Below are 21,426 nucleotides of genomic sequence, written 5' to 3'. Positions count from 1 at the left end.
CTTTGAAAAGTTGTGGGGACGTCCCGGGGCAAAAAAAAGGATTTCTGCACTTATTGAAAATTTTTTTTTTTTTTTTTTTTTTTTGTGGCAGTTTGGTGGTGTGTCCAGCACTCTTCACATTTTCAGTAAATCTCAGTTTTGTCCTTTTCTATGTTACTGGATGTAGAAAAAGGTTCATCAAAGGCCAGATAATATCCACTCTTTTTTTATGTCTTCTGAACCAAACAATCTGCACTGTGATGATCCTGCAAAATGACCTTGACCATTGCCTAACTCCCAGGCTTAGATCTTATTAGAGGTCTATGCCTTCACCTCAGTTCCTATTGCAAAGTCACAGTATAGGAAATGTCGGGTAAAGCCATAGATCTCTTACGAGTTCCCTTCTATAAAGATGAGCAGTGTTGAGCCAAGTCAGGACCTCAGCGTAGAAAGACTAGTTTATAAATAGACATGTAGAACTGCAAGGTTCCCGTCACTGAAACCTTAACTCAGAAGAAATGAGCTAAAATGCATGCAGTCACACATTGCTGTAGCATTGCTTTAAGATGTCTACAAACAGATGAAAGTTGACTGCATGGACAAGGGTTTCTTTTTTTTCCTGTATGTTATACAGATTCCAGATTTGAAACTGTACTTGGCTGACATTCTCTTGTGGCATCTTTAGGCAACACAGGTAATTATAATGCACAAATGCAGTAACCCATAGCAACAAAGAAATCTTAGCCAGGCTACAATAATCTGCAGTCTGAGTGCAGTCTGAAATTTGCACATTAGTACTCCTCACTCGTGCAGTTCATTATTGTGATGGATGATTCTAGTCTGTTTAACCACCTACCATTCTTTCAGTGAATTAAAATATGCAAAGCCATCAATGAAGCCTGAGGCCACCATATATGTTATGAAAATGCATGTAGGTTGGCACTAGGCATTTTTTTTTTTTTTTTAATGGAAGCAACTTTATCTCAGGTGGGAGTTCTCAACAAATGAACAGTACAAAAATTCCCCACCAGGGAACCTTTTTAAAGTATTAATGAACTCCCTCCTATTACCTAGTAAGTGCCTGTTTGCTTCTAGTGAATGTATTAATGATTCCATAGTCAACTGTGGACGCTAAAGTGTATCTAAAGCTACATTGTTTATGTTCTGGATAGTTCATGGAACAGTTGGAACCGGTCGGTCTCCATTGAGGAGATTCACCATCTCTATTTGTCCTGGTAAACCATTGACAACATTGGAGTTGTCAATGGGTCAAGAATAGAGGACAACTCTTCCAATGAGGTTACTTGTTCTGGTGGAAACTGTCTCCTTAATTTGGAGAGACCTCCACTTCCTGTAGTGTCTCGAGACAGGAAGTGAAGGAAAATCTTCTTAAAGCGGATCTTTACACTCAAAAATCAAATTCTACCAATGCATCCCTCTATGTATGTTGATTTAATAATAACATACACGTGTCAGGTGTAAAATGCTGTGATTGTGATATACTTGCACTTGCAGAGCATTCACTTCCTGCGTTGAAAGGGCAAAATTACATCAGTTTGGCAAAGCAATGCGCACTGGGATTGCCTTGTCATCAGCAGAGCCTTGCTGGGATATCTCATCTGTAATCTCAGGAGATCTCAGGGAAAGGCATTTTCCTCCACTAAGATGACGTGCATGGTCACATGTCCTAGTCACATGTTCTGGATGTCAGGAAGTAAATGGGGAGCTAGTAATCTGCCCTTAGTTAACATGGCCGCTACCAGAAGGCTGGGAAAAAAAGAAATAAGGAATGCAAAGAACACAAAGCCAGCAATGATCTAGAAGTATCTGTTTGTAGATTGTCATTACTAAACATTTCTAAAGGTGTGTTTGTTAGTTTAAAGACATGTGTAAAGGTCTTTAATGTGACAAACATTCACTTCTTTATCCAAAACAGCCTTCGTCAGCCACAGAACATACAAGAAAAGCCTCACAAATGGCTGGTGGTGTTTGCATTCACTTCTCTATTCTCAGGTTGAAAGTAATGAACAGAAGAATGTTAAAAATCACAGACTCTGGCAGCCATTTTGTGAGAATGCTAATGGAATAGACATGCTGAGAACCTCAACCAATCATTTGTTTGATCCTTTCTTTCAAGCAGTCTACTGGTTGAAAACTCTTCAATGTGGTGGGAATTGCAGCTTATGAATCCTAGTATTTATTCAGTATCTGGGGCAGGTCTGTGCTCGATTCTTTGTCTTCATGGGTTTGTCAATGAGTTCTTGTTTGTCTCAGGCCTCCCAGGTCCGGCTCTCCAGAATCCATGAAGGGAAAACCTTCCCCGCAGAGCACCAGCAACGTAATGCAAGGACAGATAAAACAAGGTAAGCACAATGTTTGTTTAAGGGTGAAACAACCACTTCCTCCTAAGCCATTAAATTGTATGAAGTCACACCTAGGATATCACTGGTTAATCATTGTATAAAAAAAGAAATCGGTTCTCCAAGTGTAGAAATGGCGTGAATTATTTTACCTAAAGTCCTACTCTAGGCACAATAAACTTACCAGGCAGCAAGCAAGTATAGTTGCCTTAAAAGCAACATTAGTCAAATCTGCTCAAGTATACATTGAAGGAAGTACAACTCTTGCTGTGGGTGTAAGCTCTGATGGGTCTTATAGACCTCAGCGCCATGGTCTTGTCGCTGCCTCCTTCCCCTTGTGGTCATTCACAAAGCCTCAGCTTTGTATTGTTAATGACCAGGAGCAGAGAGAGGCAGAGACACGACTGTGTAATTGGGGTCTATGAGACCTTCTGCAGTGCTTACATCCACAGTGGCACAGAATTACAGCAGGAGCTGTACTTCCCTCAACACATAAACCAGCAGAGTTAACCAATGTAGAAAAAGAAGCAGGACATGGGGTTGCTTTCCAGGTAACAGAATTTATACTTTCTTGAAGCATAGTAAGCTTGTGTCTGGAGTAGTGCTCTAAAGGTGCTGTTTAAGATGTCTAAAACACTTTCTGGAGATTTCTAAGGATTATCTTTTATAGAAATTTCTGTTTCATTCCTAACATTTCACACAACCTACCTGTTTCAGGAAAAAAACTTGGTAGGTCCAAAAGAGCCACATAACAGCATGTAATGAATAAGGCCCTGTTCATACCGGTGCATGTGCATCAATGTGTAATATACATTTTTGTAAGTTTTAGGACTTATTTTTATTTATTTTTATTCCTAATGCATTCTAAAATCGGTAAATTGTACGCTGTGATTGTTCAACTTAAAACAGAATCTGCCATATAGAGACTAACCTTGTTAGCACAAGTGCTGATTTTCACCCCTCATTGCCAGGGTAGGGCTGCAAGGCACTGAGCCATTTAAGGGCAGATGTGGTAAACTTGAAGTGACACTAAACTCAGGAGTTAAACGTAAAAATGCATTCAAGTAGCTTAACTATTAACAAAAATGCAGCTCATCTGTGTATCACTCTGCTTTAGATCATCTCTGAATTGGTGCCGACACTGTCCTTCCTTCTGGAGGGTGGCTACTTTTGTTCCCCATGGTCCCTGTGTGTGTTGTAAGTAGCCACCGCTCCAAGCTCACTCCTGTGATGGACTACAATCTCATGTTTGGTTTACTAATTTGTAGGGATGCACCGATACTAGTATCGGTGTCGATGCTGAGTATTTGGGCGAGTACTCGTACTCGCCCAAATGCTCCGATGCCTAGCCCGATACTTGCGGTATCAGGAAACCGGGCAGCGAGTCATTACACTCTGCCCGGCTTCCTGATTGGCTGGGAAGCCAGCTCCATGCTTTCTTGTCACCTAGTGATGAGAAGCATGGGGACAGCTTACCTGGTGATCGGGATGCCGGATGACGAGTCTTTACACGCTTCCCGGCTAATCAGGAAGCTGGGTAGCGAGTCATTACATGCCGCCTGGCTTCCTTAATGGGACTTCCGGTATTCGGTATCGGCGAGTACCGGAAAAAAAAATATCGGTACTCGTGCTCGATACCGAAATACCAGTATAGGTGCATCCCTACTAATTTGTATTGAGATTTTAGTGCACCACAAGAGTGAGCTTGGATCAGTGACTACTTTACAACACACACAGGGACCATGGAGAATAAAAGTAGCCCCCCTCCAGAAGGAAGGACAGTGTCGGCACCAATTCAGAGATGATTGGAGGTTCTACAGCCGAGAAATACACAAATAAGATACATTTTTGTTAGGGCTACGGAAATGAACGATTAATCCCTCGATTAATTGTTAATTTTTTGATCGATCAAAATAATTTTTATAGGTACTCACCTCTCCGCCGGCTTCCGGGAGTTACGTCGCAGATCCGGTGACGTCACGGACATCCACGTCACCGGACTCCTCCCCCCTTCCTAAAGTGGCTCTGTCTGCTAACGAAGGGAAGGGGGAGAAGTCTGGTCACATCGACGTCTGTGACGGCTAACAAAGGTAAGGGGAAGGAGTCCGGTGACGGCGATGTCCGTGACAGCTAACGAAGGGAAGTGGAAGGAGTCCGGTGACGGCGATGTCCGTGACGTCATCGGACTCCTCCTCCTCTTCCCTTCGTTAGCCGATGGAGCCTATACACATACAAGATTGTTTGCAGCTTGACATGTACACATGGGGTGGGTCGGGTCACCACTTGGGGAAGGGGAGGAGTCCCCCCCGGTCCCCTTATTACTTCATTGCTGTGCTGTATGTGTATAAGCCAATGTAGTTGGATCTGTATGTGCGTTATAATTAATCGATTAAAATTTTTTTTGATCAAACACGAAAATTTTAATCATTACCACCCCTAATTTTTGTTAATAGTGAAGGTACTTGAATGCATTTTTAAGGTCCTCTGTTTACTGTCACTTTAAAGGGAAATATCATGTTCATATATTCAGTTATTCTTCCCGGGTTTCACTTTTAAAGTAATTTTGATGTAACTTTCCACATTTTTTAAAGCTTGCTCTTTTTGTTATTGTGTTAAATATAGAGGTTAGCAGATGGTTAGTAAAGTGAGCTCTGAATTTCACTTGGACACATTTTAACGTGTATGTAAACCCTAACACACACTGAAGATGTCAGCATTTATTTATTTTTTAATAAAACTGAATTTTATTGGATGTCTACACTGGAAGCCCTGCCTTGAACCTCCCGTTCTAGACGCGTTTCACCCCAGAGACAAGATTAGTCGTTAAAAAAAGTAAAAAAACACCCCTTGCTTGCTATATTGAAAAAACACACATTGATTAGACACACCATGCTTTTTTATTTTATTTAAGAACACATCATAAAGACTCCACATTCCCTTTAACAAGCCACACGCTTCTTCGGTGGGGTGAGGATGCCACTGGCAGTTTAGCTGAATGCATTAAGCTCTGTAGCTCCAGAACACAACCAGCTGCGTTTCACGTGTACAAGTCTGCTCTATCTCTGCACGTTACATTTTACACAGACGCTTTGAAGTGGTTGACATTTAACTGTGTCATCAGCATTTTAAAAGGGATGTTCTACATGGAGATAATAAAAGATTGATTATGATTATACCTGTAGTCTCTGGGGTACAGCGTAAAATGTTACAAAGTAGAGGACTGGCGATCCGGAGTCTAGTTTTCTTTAGTAAGTCATATTTTTGCCAACTCCTTTTCATTTTGACACATTCTAGTGACCTGAGTAAGAAGCCCTTATTAAATTTGCAGGCGTATCAATGCTTTTGTGTGAAGTGGTGAAATAGATTGCATGAAGACGCTGACAGTTTAATCACAAGCACATCTATGTAGCTGTCATAACTCGAGCTTAGTGAACTGCTTGGGGGCTCGTTATCATGAGCACCCCTCAGTAGAGCATCCAGTGGTGTGTTTATGTGGTGACATACAGAAGTTGCAATCAATGTTAATGCTGGGACCCTTTGCTGCCTGCTAGAACCATCTTTTATAGTAGAGGACAGTAAATACTTACTCCATTGCTGAGATAGCTTACCAGATGACCATTTCTATCCAGATGCCACAACCAGTAGAGAGAGAGGTGATGGTCTCACAATGGCCCCAGTGGGTTCTCTATACTGTAACTTTCTTTTAAAGTGACTCTGTCACCAGTGACAAAAAAATGGCTGCCAGCAGGTACAACCATAGTGCACAGCAGGAGGAAGCAGGTATGCATTAAACCCAAAAGGGTTTCATTGGAACTCGCATAGACCTTAGTACCACTGTATTATAATCCACTGTAAACAACACAGTTGTGGGTGCAGGCATCTCCAGAATCCCTTTTCTCCCCACATAGCCCAGCATAATAAACTATCAAAGGCATACAGCAATGAAACATAAACAGAAAACGAACACATATCTCTCTCTCTCTATAGAGATATCTATATATATATCTCTATATTGTGTGTGTATGTATGTAAAACCTTAAAAACTCAAAAAAACTTCAATAAAATATTTAGCATCACATAAAGTGAAAAAAATATATGTGTATATATGACATATAATGTGCACACTGTGCCAAAAGTCCAAGAGCCAAAGTGCAAACATTCCAAAGAGTGTGTCTTCCCCCGTGCTTTACCAGGCCCCCTAAGTAATAAACTCACCGAATGTTGTGTGACCTTTTTTTTTTAAAAAGGTAGGTCAAAATGCGCAGAAATAAATCTCTAGACCCGATCATTCAGAATTCCTCCTCACCATTTTTGCACTATAGCCACCATCCAGAGCACCCAATGGAAGAACATTGCGCAGAATATTTCCCCAGGGATTAATGCTTGGACTTTGTTCTCAATACACATGTACCAGATCCGTCATACGAGAGAAAAAGGGGAGGCTCATAGTGTAAACTTTAACCCTTTTACCACCAAAGCAACCAGTCAAGTGCATAAAACCCTCACTGGGTACAGATAAGCAAATGCTCACTAGCGCATAGATGTGCTCCATCACTGTTCAACGCATTTCATCATGACCGACGTCATCGGGAGCAGTCAGAGCACTGAATGTTATGAAGCCGCACACCACTAATTCCGAGAAGCTTAAATCTAATTTCATTGTTCCAGCACAATAGAGGACACTCCATGCAGCATCTCTTCTGACCTGTTTTACCTCCTATACTGGAGTTTAATGGTAGAATGATCTGCAAATACACTGTCCATACACGCAGAATGCAATACAAAATCCTTTTTATGAAGGCCACATGCTTCCAACACAATCAAGCAAATGTGGACTGTGAGATTTAGCTTCCAATGGTAGCGCATTAAGGATGCATCCACTTGCTTATGACTTCTTCTTTTAAGGGCTTCCTTGCCCACTTTTATTGAATCCAATTCAAAAGGCCACAAACTTTTACCCTCGCAGGGGTTTCAAACACAAAGTACAGTTTTCTTTCTTCAGCAAAATAGCACTTTCAAAGTCCCCCGACTTTAGGTTGCGTGTTTACCAAACACTCTTCACCACACAGGTGACACACTCCTCAGTCCGCCAGCCACAGACTGGTCCCAGGGTGGAGCCCTCCTGACTCCTGCAGAGACCTCCTCTGTCACCCAGGTAGAGCCTTGAACCTGAGTCAACATCCTCCTCATAAGAGCTGTGTACAGGTGCACCATCATTTCGTGCTGGTCACCACTAAAGCCCGGGCCCAGGAATGGAGATTTCTTCCCTCCCAGTTCGCTTAGAAATCTCCAGGATCCCAACTATAATTCAGAAAACCCGGAATGAGTTGTAAAACCAAATCTTTCCTAGTATCAGTACTTTCCTTGAGCCGCTCAGCCCCTCTGGCTGAGAGTCCTGGGTGGTCCTTTTCCCACTCTACATAGTGGCATTGCCACACACTGCCACAGGACCTACAAAAAAAAAGAAAGTAAAGAAAGAGTAAATGCTGCTCCTTCCCCCTCAATGCTTTGCAGGTCACCAAAACAGTAGGCATTTAGTCATGTGATCTCAGCTGATGGGAGATGTTCAGGGTCCACAGTGGCAGAGATGTAATGCAATCAAATGGCTGGCTTTTGGTCACATGGCCAAAAGAGGTAGTGATGGAACCTGGAGTAGCATTTTCTCCAAGAAAGATAAGTATTTCACCCCTTTAAAGAAGAATTTGGGGGGATAAAATGATTAACCCCTACAGTGGGACTACCCACACTGCAAGGGTTACCCGCTCATTTGTTTCTAGGTGCAAAAAAAAAAAACTATACTCACCAGATCATTCTCGCCAGCTTGTTCTTAGACCAGGTCTCTAGAGCCCCTCTCCCCTCCTCAGCAGCAGTCTAAGAATCCTTGTGTCGTCATGCTGCATACAAGTTAATAGACCTGAGGATGCTGAGAAAAATTCCATCTGTTCTGAAGAGGGGGCGCACTTAAGTGAACGGAGAAGCAGGGAGTTGTCTCGGCAGTTCCGGTAAGTATAACTTTTTTTTTTTTTTTTAGCACCTAGACAAAAATGAACACTTAACACTTGCAGTGCGGGGGTAGTCCTAGTGCAAGGGCTAATAAAACTTCTTTAATTTCATGCTAGTAAGACTGTTATCTATGTATCAAGCTCCTAAAGGTGGGCATGATCCAGCAAATTACAGCCTCGCACTACTCGGTACTGCTCAACAAGGACACCCATCACAGTTGTGGACCAACAAAGAAAGTCGGAAGCAGTTGGTCCAAGCTCACCTTTTTAGGGCTGTGCATCAACGGGCTCCTTTAGAAGTCCCCCCCATGTAAATGCACTAGTTGAAAGCATTAAAAACATTGGAGGAAAAATGTATAAATATCTACCATACACACCAGCTTTTAGCAGGCTCATCTAGGCAAGGGTAATGCCATTCAGCCTTCTCACAGAATTGTCGGAAAGCTGAGGATCTGGAATCAGGCAATAATTGTATATTAGGTGCAGGACCGTCTTCTCGGGAGATCTAGGACCTCCACTTTCTCAGAATTTTCCTTTATCGGTGACGGGAAGCAAGAACTGGTTTAAAGTGTGGCAGTGAGGCAGGGACTTTTTGTATTTTGCGTTCAATGTTTTAAGTTTTCACAGGTGGGGTGTGTTAGGATAAATAGACCTTTTTGACATTTGAATGCAAAGTCAGCTTTAAATCTAAACCCAAGGACGGTATTTAAACCACAATCTTTAATCCAATTGCTTTTTAATGAAATCATTAAAATTTATATTTCCACCTTTCAGTATTTCATTTTTTTTTAAAGTAGGCACTGTGGTTGACTTTGGCTTTAATAAGATCATAGTTATTTTTATAACAGGCTAATCATTTTCAAATTTGATTTTTCTATTTTTTGAGTAGCCCAGGCACATGTTCCTTTCAATGAGAAGTCCGGGAGACTCTACTTAAACGCATCCCAGAGATAATAATAGCTGTAGCTTTTCAGCTTTTGACTTCATGTTGCAGTAATTCAGCTTGAAAGGCATACATATTCAAAATGCACTCGGCTATTATGTCAAGGGCCTGAATGCAAATCTGGCCCCTCCTCGGAATTAAGCCGTTGTTTGTTCAGCTAAAGCCTTAGACGAGGGGATGACACCTCGCCCCTCACACGTGCCTCGCTGACATTATGATACATTTGCATCGAATTATGAAACGGATAGTTTTCATGCAGATGTCCCGGGGCGACAAAAGGAGTTAACTGCATGAAAAGCAAACACCCCTCTTTACAAAACACTGTTTAACTTGCGCAGGAAGGCGCTCTCATTGTCGTTCTCCGAGAGGAGGATTAATTTGAAGCTGGTTGTCCATGACATATGGTAATTTCTCTATAGGAAGGAAGTGTCAAGCCCTGACCTCTAAATCTTATCATTGACCTCCAGCTATACAATGGGGGAGCGAGAAGGGCCTCATCCCCTTTCATATGCTAATAGGGCTAGCTGCCAGGCCGCTTACACCACAATTTTCTCTATTGCCATGGAGAAGTCACCACATGGAGTAAATACCAGAACTTAGAGGAATACGAAGAGAAAATAGTTAGCTTTTTTTATTTTTATATTGCCATATTCTTATTAACGTGTCAATTAAAAAGTGGGAGGATCTATAGTTATAAAGGGGAGGATCATTAGAACTTTGGAGCTACGCAGCTTATTGTCACATCTATTTAAGGTGTGTTTTAAAATCATATTTTAAACTGAGGACATTGGAAAGACATTTTTCTTGGAAACGAAACCCAATTGAATTTTCTATTTAAATCTGCTAAACCTATTCCAGGCACATCAAAACAAAAGCTGCTCAAAGTCGTACAACCCATCTATACAATGCATGGTAACGCATGTTATATGCGTTGCTGTGCTGCAGTTCATTGTGAATGGCACCTTAATCACTTTGCTACAAGAGCATTTTTCTTTTTTTTTGCACACATATTAAAATCTGAATTTTTGGATGCAAAATTACTTATACTGTTACTATTACCGTGTTTCCCCGAAAATAAGACAGTGTCTTATATTTTTTTTTCCACAAAAAAAAAACTAGGTCTTATTTTCGGGGGATGTCTGATGTCTTATGTGTACCTGGCTGCACCTGTCCGCTCGTGCGTGCGGATGGGCGTGCGTGCGGGAGGGAGGGAGCTGCGGCCATGACATGTAAAATTCTATTATGTGCAGCTACCCCGAAAGGAAGACCTAGCAGATCTCTGTAATATAAGACCTACCACCGAACTAGGTCTTATTTTCGGGGGATGTCTGATGTCTTATGTGTACCTGGCTGCACCTGTCCGCTCGTGCGTGCGGATGGGCGTGCGTGCGGGAGGGAGGGAGCTGCGGCCATGACATGTAAAATTCTATTATGTGCAGCTACCCCGAAAGGAAGACCTAGCAGATCTCTGTAATATAAGACCTACCACCGAACTAGGTCTTATTTTCGGGGTAGGTCTTATATTACAGAAATCCCTGAAGATAGCACTAGGTCTTACTTTCGGGGTAGGTCTTTACACGGTAATCATACCTAACATACTAGGCTCTGTAGAATAAAAAGGTAGTAGCAATTTATGTCCCACAATATTTCTGATAGGTTTATCAAATCAATATTTTCAGTAGGGATCCACAGATACCAGTGCTGATACTTGGCATTTTCTTGAGAACTACCAGGGTTGCAGCGGTTGCAGCTGGGACCTGGCTCTGTCGCTCCACCACTGTCCTGAAATCATTAGTCTGTATTGTTTTAGAAATACTGTCACATGACAATAAACAGAAATGTATCAGTACTTGTATCTGTAAGTACTTGGGCAAGTATCAGTACTTGTACTTCAAAAAATGGTATCGGTGCATCCCTAATATATATATTTATAAAAAAAAATAAAATACATTAAACAGAGATGTACAAATCCCAGGAGCTCCGTGTGCTCCTTACAAATGATAGCTGCCTCCTAACTTTTGAGTATTTCTCTAGTCTTGGAGCTGGAATAGTATCTGTACTTGTACCGAGTACAGTACTTGTTATCTGAACATCCCTAATTTTCAGTAAAAAACAAATACACTAAAATAAGCACAAGCACTATATATATTCCTCAATTTTTGATATGTAATAAACTAATAATGGTTATAAATAGTTTGTGTCGCCTAAACGCTTACCAAACATGCCAAGCCTTTAACCTGCATGTACTTGGGGATATGGCAAATAATGATGACACCCCATATTATCAATGCTTTTAATGCCTGTATGAGTTCAGAGTTAACTGTAAATGAAGGATCTAGAATTTTTTCTCTCACTCTGAAGTGTGTGCAGTAATATCCAATATGTGTTACACAATCATTATTTACGTGCACCCTACATGCGCGGGGTGACAGGAGTGGTTTTAATAATTCTATTTTTTGTACACTTTTTTTAAAAATTAACCAGCATGTACAATCATTTAGTCGGAGGCAGGCACTCTTTATGGGGACATCAGGGGCTATTAGGCCAATAAAGTGTCCCCTGCCCTCTGTTTCTGCCGATCAAGCACAGGCGGGATTTTGATAGCTCTGAAGGCTTGTTCAAACCAGCAGGTTTGCGAGTTTGTGTGTTAAGTTCTATGGGCTCACTGCATTGCAATGCTTTTGTACCGCGTCTCACTGCGGTGTGCTTAAAAATCGGTACTGTATCCCTTACTGTTTGTTAAGCGCACACTGCGGGAATGCAGTTGTGAACCATCACCATCTATGATAACGCACTGGAAAAAATGGCCAGTGCAGCCTGAATGCAGATGGTGTGAAGAAGCCCTAAATCCAGAAATGCACAGAGCTGAGCACTTCTGGATTTAAACGCTGCAGCAGACATCATTCAACAGCTCACCCCATTTTCATATGTGCTGTGTTGTGCTTCAGCCTATCTACTTTAATTGGGCTATTTAATGCATCACAATGTGCGTTAACTCTGTAAAATATGAGCATTGCATGAAAGACCCTTACATTTTTTTTTCTTTAGAAGGTAGCCACAGCCTGGGTAGAAAAACATGTCCCCTGCCAGCAGTTGTTGAGTGGAATCCTTGTTCTTTGCGGAAAAGCAGTGTTCTCTGTAGAGAATTAGGCACACCCCTTGCTAAGTCAGAGCTAGCGCTCTCCAATCAGCAGGCTGCTTATGCTTTGCTGATTGGAGAGCAATGGGTAACATGGACATACAAATGAAAAAGGATTTGGCTCAGTCAGGGAAGGTAAAATTTGTTTTGGGTTGCTTGGGTCTTGTGCATCACATAGGAATTGGATGTGGAGCCTCTAGTTGTACTGTAAAATACGGCTTCCTGCCCGCACACGGCAGTGCCTATTGCTGGTAGAGCTGAGTACCTGCCACGCCCCTCAGCTCTCGTGTCCTTCTTATAATTTGGTATCTTGTGTAAGACTAGCAAAATGGAGGCTGTTATTACCAAGTCTATTTGACTGCATACTTATCTACTGTATGTGACTTCAATTAGACCTAAATGAGACTTCCTCCTAAATTCTTCCTTCACAAATATAGGTGACGGATACACAGAAATTGTGGCAATTTGACAGAATGATGTAGCAGTAAACGGGATTCCCTGTGTAATACAAACCCAGAGAGGCATTCCAATTTCATTAAACATGAGCTTTTATCTGCTGGACATGTATAGCAAAAAGTGACCTGGTGGGATTGTAAGCCTACCCAACACTTATCTAAAATGAAAAAAAAAAAAATGGAAGGAGCAGAAGGTCATATAATGGCCTCCTAGAGAGTAGTACACAGAGAGAATGCCATGGGACCCCAAATGCTCCACACCAATGCCTGCATGTAATTAATGATTTCTAAAATGCAGGCCGTGGTTGTAGCAAACCCTGTGTTATGCAGTGAAGAGAGTAAGACTAGGTTCACTACACCGCATGACACCCGGGACGCACGATTGTGTGCTAGTGCCCCATTGAGTTCCATGGGGTGACATCCGTGCGGCAATTGCTAAAAAAAAAGGTACAAGTACCTTTTTTTTTTTTTTGCAACATGCGTCACACTGCTTTTTTTTTTTTTAAGCCAGTTCACTTGCATGAGAAACCGCGCGATCCGCCCGGCACGATTGTGGTGCCATTAGAAAATAATGGCACCCACAGTGTGATCAGTTGACACCTTGGCAACTCCTGACCGCGCGGCAATCGTGCACAAAACTGCGCGGATTGCTGCGCGGTCAGGATTCGCCCTTTGTGAACCTAGCCTTATGTGATATCTACTATAAATAAGCCCCTTAGTTGTAAAAGTACCTTAGGCTCTCTCACATTCTGGTTTTGATTCTGGCTCAGACTCCGTTGATGTCCAGGATGGTCTGTATCGGACAGAGCACATTGGCTACATTGCATTCCCTAAAAATAAGTCTCTGTGTACACAAAACTGGATTCCTGACTATGACTGAAAACTTTCCTGCGATGCTGATGTGGGAAGGTGGCTTCGTAGACAGAGGTTAATGTGATCATCATATTTACCATGTATAGGGCCTCAAAGAGTTGCGTAGCTTGCTTGCACTGAGGATAGTAATGCCGGCTTATGGAGATATGGTACCAGCCACCTTTCATTAGGCATATTGTCCTTAAGACCCATCAAGCTAGTTGAGGACCCAATCTAACAATACTTTGTGGTGAGAAAGACTTGTCAGTTTTTTTTGTTGCGTCTTCTGCCTCTTCTCTTGCTCTTTTTGTTATGTCTATCAGTACTGCATTGCTAATATCTGCTTGAGTCCTCATTTTGTTCTGTTTTATAACCATTCTCCCTGTGTTCTGCTTGTATACTAACCTCACACGAGTGGCACAGTAGCTCATATTCTGCTGTCTCTCTTTTCTCTTGTTTCTTTTGCAAGCTGTTGCTGCTGATTCTCCTGCTCGCACTGACTCCGATCCCTCTGGGTCTGATCGTACTTTACATTCCTGTTTCTCAGTTAATGAAGGTATTCTCTCTCTTGCTTTCTCCCTCTTGCTCCTGCTGTCTTTTGTGCAATCTGCTTGTCTTTTTATAATTGTTATGTCTTTGTATTCTTATAATTGTCCTGGTAACCTTTAATCTTTTTACTATTTGCAGCTTAATGTGTTTAAATGACCAGCAGCTTCTATTCTTTCAGAAACTTTGTAATGTTTCCAGTGCTCATGCAATTTTAACTGTTCCCATCAAGGTGAAGTGTGCCAGAAGAGGCCAAAAAAAGTAAATGTTCACTATATGGCCCAACATTTGTGGACACCTATTTGAAAACAGTGGGCATTAATATGGGGTTGACCACAGGCTGAGGCTATAACTGCCCCCTCTCTTCTGGGAAGGCTTTCTGCAAGATGTTGGATTGTGCCTGTGGGGATTTGTGCCCATTAAGCCAACGGAGCATTTGTGAGGTCAGGTACTGATGTTGGATGAGAAGACCTGGCTTACAATCAACATTTTAATTTATCCCAAAGGTGTTCAGTAGGGTTAAGGTCAGGGCTTTGTGCAGGCCACTAGAGTTTCTCCACACCAAACTCGTCAAACCATGTCTTTATGGAGCTGCCTTTGTGCACAGTAATGTTAGAACAGGCAAGGACCCTCCCCAATCTGTTGCTACAATGTTGGAAGCGTAAAGCTGTCTAGGGCCAGGTTCACACCTGGGCGATCTGTGACTGTATGGCAATCGTGCACGATACCATGCGGATTGCCGTGCGGTCACTGAGTCGCCCACCCCAGTCATGCCGAGCGTATCGTGCAGTTTCCTGCTGCAATTCCGCCCGTGCAACCGAACACAATCGCGGCTAAAACAGCCATGCATCGTTTGTCACAAAGAAAGGTACATGAACCGGATGTAACCTCATTGAAATCAATGGGGCCGCATGGCAACTGCTGTGTGCAATTGTGCACGATTGCACGGTCCCGGGACTTGAGTCCCAGATCACCCAGGTCTGCACCAGCCCTAAAATGTTTTTGCATGCGGTAGCAATAAGAGTAACCGTCCTGGTAATACCTAAACCCAGTAGTTTTGAGGGGGGTCCATATACCTTTTGGCTTTTATATTTATAGTGGTCATGTCTCTAGAAAGCTTTGACTATATAATGTACATGATTCATGGCCATCTTATGACTTGTGAAACGTTTCTGGCATTTTTTAAATGCTGTCTGTGTCTCTGTTAAGCCATCTTTTCACTTTCTGCCTTGTCTGACATCTGTCTACCTAATGGGGACACAAACTGCAATTAAATAGGTTCTAAACCTTCCTCATTTTACTAGAAATTGTTTTTTATTGCTCCCTGTGCCGCCAGGGATTTTCCTTCACTTCCTGTTTTATCCGGCAATTGTCAAATAGACTGAAAGTGGGGATATGTTATTTAATTCCTTCTCTGTCTGCGTGGGGTGAACGCTCCCAGATGATGACAGGTACAACAGTAAGAGGTTAAAGGAAGTTCTAACATGTTTTCCTTATATTTCCATTATATGTTTGGGACTTTTTAAGTCTTACTAGTCTTTTAAATATGATGCATGTAAATTTTTAATATTTAACCTTTGCAAGCCAGCAGGTGGTAAGTGCAACTCTATACTCCAGGTTTTTAGATAACTGGTTTACTACTGTGTTGTGAATGAAATGTTTTGATGACGCATATTCTCTGGTAAAACAAGCAGTGGTTTAGAGCATTTGCCCTTTAAAAAGCAGGGCCGTGTCCTCAGAAGCTTACAACCTAATGCAAAGTGCACCTGTACTCTGATAATGAGAGTGGAAGAAACTTAATATCCTATTATGAGTTCTTATCAAAATAATTTCCCCTTTTCTCCTTCGTGTGCTTTAGTAAGTCCTGCTGTCACCCCAATATAACTTTTTTAATATGGTCTAAATCAAAAGTTGAACCTTCCCTCTCAATGAAGCCGCTCCTCATGATAATCATGTACAGACCTAGATCCTCCCTCTCAGTAGTCAGGTTTCTGTGAGGGGTCTTGTAGTAGAGATTCCACTGGCTGAAATGTTCCTCAGCCTCCAAACTGAAAGCCTCCAAAGTACCTGAATTTCATTTGGTATTGGCCTCTTGCAGTCCCCTATACAATAGCTCTATATCTGGGAGGGAGGGGCAGTACTAGGAACCAATCAGTTGTGTTGTAAGCAAACATGTTGTTCTGCTGAACTGTTCTGTTTGACTAGGCAGTGCAACCCTTATGACTGGATGGGCAGAAATGCAGGCTCTCATATATGTGTTTCTTCAATGTATTTAGCGCTTTGCCTAGAGTTCAGTTTTAAGGAAAAAGTATTTATATTTTACTAAGTAACACCCACAACTAATTATACATAGTCCTTAGCTGTGTGCTTTTTTCCCTTCCTACTTTTTCTAAGGAAGCAGGAGTTGCACTTTAAGTACTTAATTAGATTCTCCTGAATCAATTAAGAGCTTTTGTTGACCCTTCGCTATCTCTGTTTATCCAATGTACTTTTTGAAACATAGGTTAGGGATACCCGCAGAGACGATATAGATTTTGCTGTGTGGGCAGCTCCCCATACTAAGCACAAGCAGGACATATCTGAAGACTGCTTTGCTCATCCTGTGCGATGTTCCTGGATCAAAGGCTGAGAATCCATCCTCTACGCAAGCTATGATCCATGTTTTTTGTATCATGGGAAAACACTACTGATGCCGGCAATGGCTGCCATAAAACCTCAAGCGGAGGGATCCATTGATTTCACATGAAATGCTGTTCTATAGTCTTTACACCATGACGAGGTATAGATTCCATACTCTATCCCATAGGAAGTGGCATTTAAGGGAGGCTTGCTCTCTCATTTCTTACCATATCACTGAGTTGTGGGGTTTGCTAGCTTTGTGTAGACTGAATAATAATATGTATGATGTGTTCTTTATTTATTGAGTGCTTGGTAACCTCACCTTACATGTTTTCATTGGATATTTCACGGTATTGCTGACTGTTGCCCAGGAGGGCTGAATTTAATATTCCCTTTTACATGTGCAGTACAACACCACAAAGGGAATTTAATAGGGGGCATTTTCAGCTTAGTGCACTGTTTGCATTTAAATTTACCACAAACCATAACCTAAGTATCACTAACTTGGCTGTGCTACAGCTTATAAAGGGCCTTGATCTTTTGTAGGCCTTGCAGCATTTTTCCTTACCCATTCAATAAGGGTCACAGGATTCAGTTGTTTAGGTTATAATGCTGTCTACACAAGGATTTGGACATTAGCAAACAGAGCCTTTGGCCAGCCATGTATAACCCCTCCCACTCCCAGAATGCTTCGGTTTTTTTTGCTAGTGCCATAGGAGAATCGATGTCTTCTCTACTGACAAAAGTTCATCTGTTTTTATTAGACATTTTATTTTTTTCTCAAGATAATTTTTCCTATAATCAAAACTTTATCTGTATGCTACTGAGCTGGGCTGCTTTGGAGGCTGAACCAGGAACCCGCTGGACCAAACATTGCTTGGCCTACCTGGACTTTACCCTCTTGCCCACCTTTTCAGCATGAGGTAGCATCTTCCAGAAATTGCTGCTATTTGCAATAGACACAATGTTTTTCACCTCAGTTAGTTGTTGCTGCCACCTGCAGTGACCTGTAAGACTCAAACTCTACAGCCCAGGAGCTAGCAAATTCTGTGGTTTTGCATAAGAGTTCTGTCTTTGATGGTAGCATCCTTCCATTTTCTCAGTACCACTCCAGACCCTACCACACAACATTCTGTCATTCTGGGACAAATCAAGTCAAACTTTAGATATGACAACTTGACTGACATCGAAGAACAGGTTATCTCTGGCTTGATAGTTGAGGAATCCAGCTCTGGAGTTGGTGAAATTCTTCCTCCCGTTGTCTTGGAAAGTCCTCACCGTGCATGCCAGATGGAGGGCTGGGGAGGAGTTGTTAACACTCCTCTGTGCAATAGATTTAGCCATCAGAGTAATCTTGCCTCTCGTTCAGTGTTCTAGAGCTTTGAGGGATTTGGTTGCCCCTTCAGCTCTGGAAATCTCCACTGGAGGCTTATCTAATCCATATTCAGTTGAACAGTGCAATAGCAGTGACATACATCAGCCAGTATGGAGGAACATGAAATCTTCCTTTGGCTAGAGAGGAAGAAAGATGCAATCCTGGGCAGAACTCATTTCCAGCCTTGTCCGCACTTGCACTCGTGCAGACAATATGCTTTGATGGTCTGTTATTGTCATAGGTATTGCCTTATATCCATGTATACTTTTCGAAAAACCTCAAACATTAATTTGAGAAAGAAAATTGGGGATTTTAACTCACGTTGTTATGGTTACAGTGGTCACTAGGGCAAATAGTGAGGGTGAATCTACGCACCGGGGACCCAGCAGAAGAAAAGACAGGGTTGATAAACTTTTCTTGGCAGTCTAAGACCAACAAGTTTTGGATTTAGATATACTTTAAGACTAGACAGACATTCTAATTCTAGTGTTCTTTGTGCTTACTGCAGGATGGAGCCAGTTAGCTGCCATGCATTGTGTAATGCTGCCTGATCTCCTGGGCCTGGACAAGTTTAGACCACCACTTCTCGAAATGCTGGCACGGAGGTGGCAAGACAGATGTCTGGAGGTAAGACAAGCTTTTATATTGCCTTTATGCGCCTATGATGTTGCCTTTACCTTTCTCAGCTGCAGGGATCTTTATAACCGATCTGTTGCATCTGCACACTGTCTCTCCTGCTCTTCCAGCAGATGTCATCAGCAGGAGAGTTGGTGACTTTGTTTTGGAAAGTGTGAGGAAGGATTAAAACCTGTTGGGTTTTTAACTGCTGTCTGTGACTAAGGCCTGGTTCACACCTGGGCGTTTTGTAGCGCGTTCGAACGCTCTGCAAAACGCTTAAACACCGAAATCCCATTATTTCCTATGGGTATGGTTCACACCTGGGTGTATTACAGGCCGTATGAATGCGCTACAAAACGCTCTACACCCAAAGAAGTACAGGAGCTTCTTTGGGGCGTTTTTGTTGCGCGTTTCCATTGGGATACAGCCAAGTAGCCCTCGGAAACGCGTGTTTTTTTTTTTTTACCGCGAATCACAGTAAAACGCGCGACAAACGCGCATATTCGATACGCCTAGGTGTGAACCCAGCCTAAGCATTTCCCTCACCCTTTTGTCATGGTGACATGGGTTTCTCGAGACAGGAAGTTAGGGAAAATCTGCATCAAGGACACGAACCACAGTCAAACGCTGACCAAGTCCTAGCCTTCCCCCACTCTACTGAAAAATATTTCTTTCTGTATTGCCATTGCAAGCTTGTCACATTGTCACATTGTCACAGTAAAGCCCAGTATACAGGGTTAGAATTTTGTTTAAAAAAAAAACATTTCTGAAAAGTTCGTTTAGGTTTCTAATAGTTTATGGGGTCAAATAGACAATCGATCTCATCTGTGGTGATTCAAAAGAATGTGAATGGGGGAAATGGTGAATGTGTTTTATGTTCAAGAAACCCCATTCATTCCAAAATAGAATGTTAAAATCAAATGAGATTTCAAACCGCAATAGTCAAGTCTCTGATGGCATTATTGAATGTTCTGATGAGATTTTTTTTTATATAACCGTAGGAAATTCTAACCGTGTATACCCAGAATAAGGCTGATATCATACTACCGATCCTGTTATTGGCGGGAACTTGAAGGGAACAAGATCACTATAATGTACAAGGAGAATACTAGCTTGTATGTGTCACTCCCCTGAAAGCCTAATCAGCCAGGCGTCACTCCATGGCTGTCAGAAACCCTGCAGAATTTACGTTCCCAGTGGGAGGACAGCGTGTCCATAATCTGGCTACCATGAGAGTGACACATGTGAGTGTTATCACCTCCTTGTTGTGTCCTCCATAGTGATACTGCCACTGGCAAATTCCTGAATGTTGCAAAATCGCAAGTTTGACAACATTATTGGGGGAAATCTCTCTGTTGAAGCATCTGATAGCAGTACAAACCCCAAAAGGGGCTCCAATTGTTCTCAATTCTATCCAAAAGTTAAAAGAAAATGTGTTGGTTCATATGCGACCTGACACTGTGTGAGGGATTTAGCAAAGCCCAAAAGCAGTACAAACAACCGGTATGGTGAGTTTTGAAGGAGGAAGGGAACCCGATGTTGGATTGTATTCTTGTAATGATGTAGTAATGATTTTTTTGCAGGTGGAAATACCTTTATAATAGGTGAAGGGATTCATTTTTCCATGGGAGTATGTTAAATATGACTCTTTCCAGGAATTGTGAAGGCAAAATATATGAAGTAAATAATATACACTTTTATATAATATTAAAAAACAAAAAAACAACAGTGGTTATTAAATGCCAAAAGAAATCTCTATTTGCCCCATAAAATGATATTAAATTAACTTGGGTAAACAGTCCTATGACGGAGTAATTTTCAGTCAAACTATCAGTGCTGAAAACTAGAGGTGCACCGAAATGAAAATTTTCAACCAAACTGCAAATAATAAAAATGTCAGGCCGAAACCGAAAATAATTTTTTCAAATATTTTATTTTTTTAACCACCTCAGGGCCGGCCGTTGTAAAAAAACAGCCGGCCGAGAGGTCTCTAGATCTGAGCGGGCGTCTTTAGACGTCCACTCAGACACGCCCCCTCGCACACGGCCGTTATTTAAAAACAGGCAGCGATGCCTGTTGCCATACAAGCGATCCGGCGGCTGTAGAGCCCGCGGACCGCGTGTATGGTGTGCCAATCGGTGTGTGTGTGTGTCCCCTCCGCGGTCGCCTCCGCAGTTGTCCCGCTGATCCCGGGGCGAGCCTGGGATCAGCATGTCGCCTGTGTCACAGGGGATCAGAGGGAGTTCGTTACACGAGCTTCCTCCGGTCCCCTCTCCTCTGCAAGAATGCGGAAGTGTTGTATAATACATCACTTCCGCACCGCATTCTTGTGTCACTCTCCAGCTTCAGAAGCTGGAAAGAAGCTGATGGAGCAGATCTGTGCTTCATCAGCTTCTTTTGGGGGGTCCTAGGTGACATTAGGGGTCTTGGAGACACCTGATGTCTCCATAAAGAGGACCTGTCACATATTTTGCTATCACATAGGGGAGTTTTATTAGCCCCCGTATGTGATAGCAATAAAGTTTAGTGGAAAAAAAA

General features: G+C 42.2%; 1 protein-coding gene across 1 annotated transcript in view; it reads left to right on the top strand.

The window, feature by feature from the left end:
- Positions 1 to 21,426, top strand: part of WDR7 (WD repeat domain 7) — a 348,971-nt gene that overhangs the window by 107,847 nt on the left and 219,698 nt on the right. The window contains exons 16-18 of the mRNA XM_018576230.1: positions 2,254 to 2,342; positions 14,200 to 14,286; positions 18,779 to 18,897. Coding sequence (XP_018431732.1) covers positions 2,254 to 2,342; positions 14,200 to 14,286; positions 18,779 to 18,897 — 295 coding nt within the window. The remainder of the gene's footprint in view (positions 1 to 2,253; positions 2,343 to 14,199; positions 14,287 to 18,778; positions 18,898 to 21,426) is intronic.

This window comes from Nanorana parkeri, unplaced genomic scaffold (genome assembly GCF_000935625.1).
Source record: "Nanorana parkeri isolate BGI_ZX_2015 unplaced genomic scaffold, ASM93562v1 scaffold61, whole genome shotgun sequence".
In the NCBI taxonomy this organism is placed as follows: domain Eukaryota; kingdom Metazoa; phylum Chordata; class Amphibia; order Anura; family Dicroglossidae; genus Nanorana; species Nanorana parkeri.
Note: the sequence above shows the minus strand (reverse complement) of the source record. Positions and strands in the feature narration are given on the sequence as shown.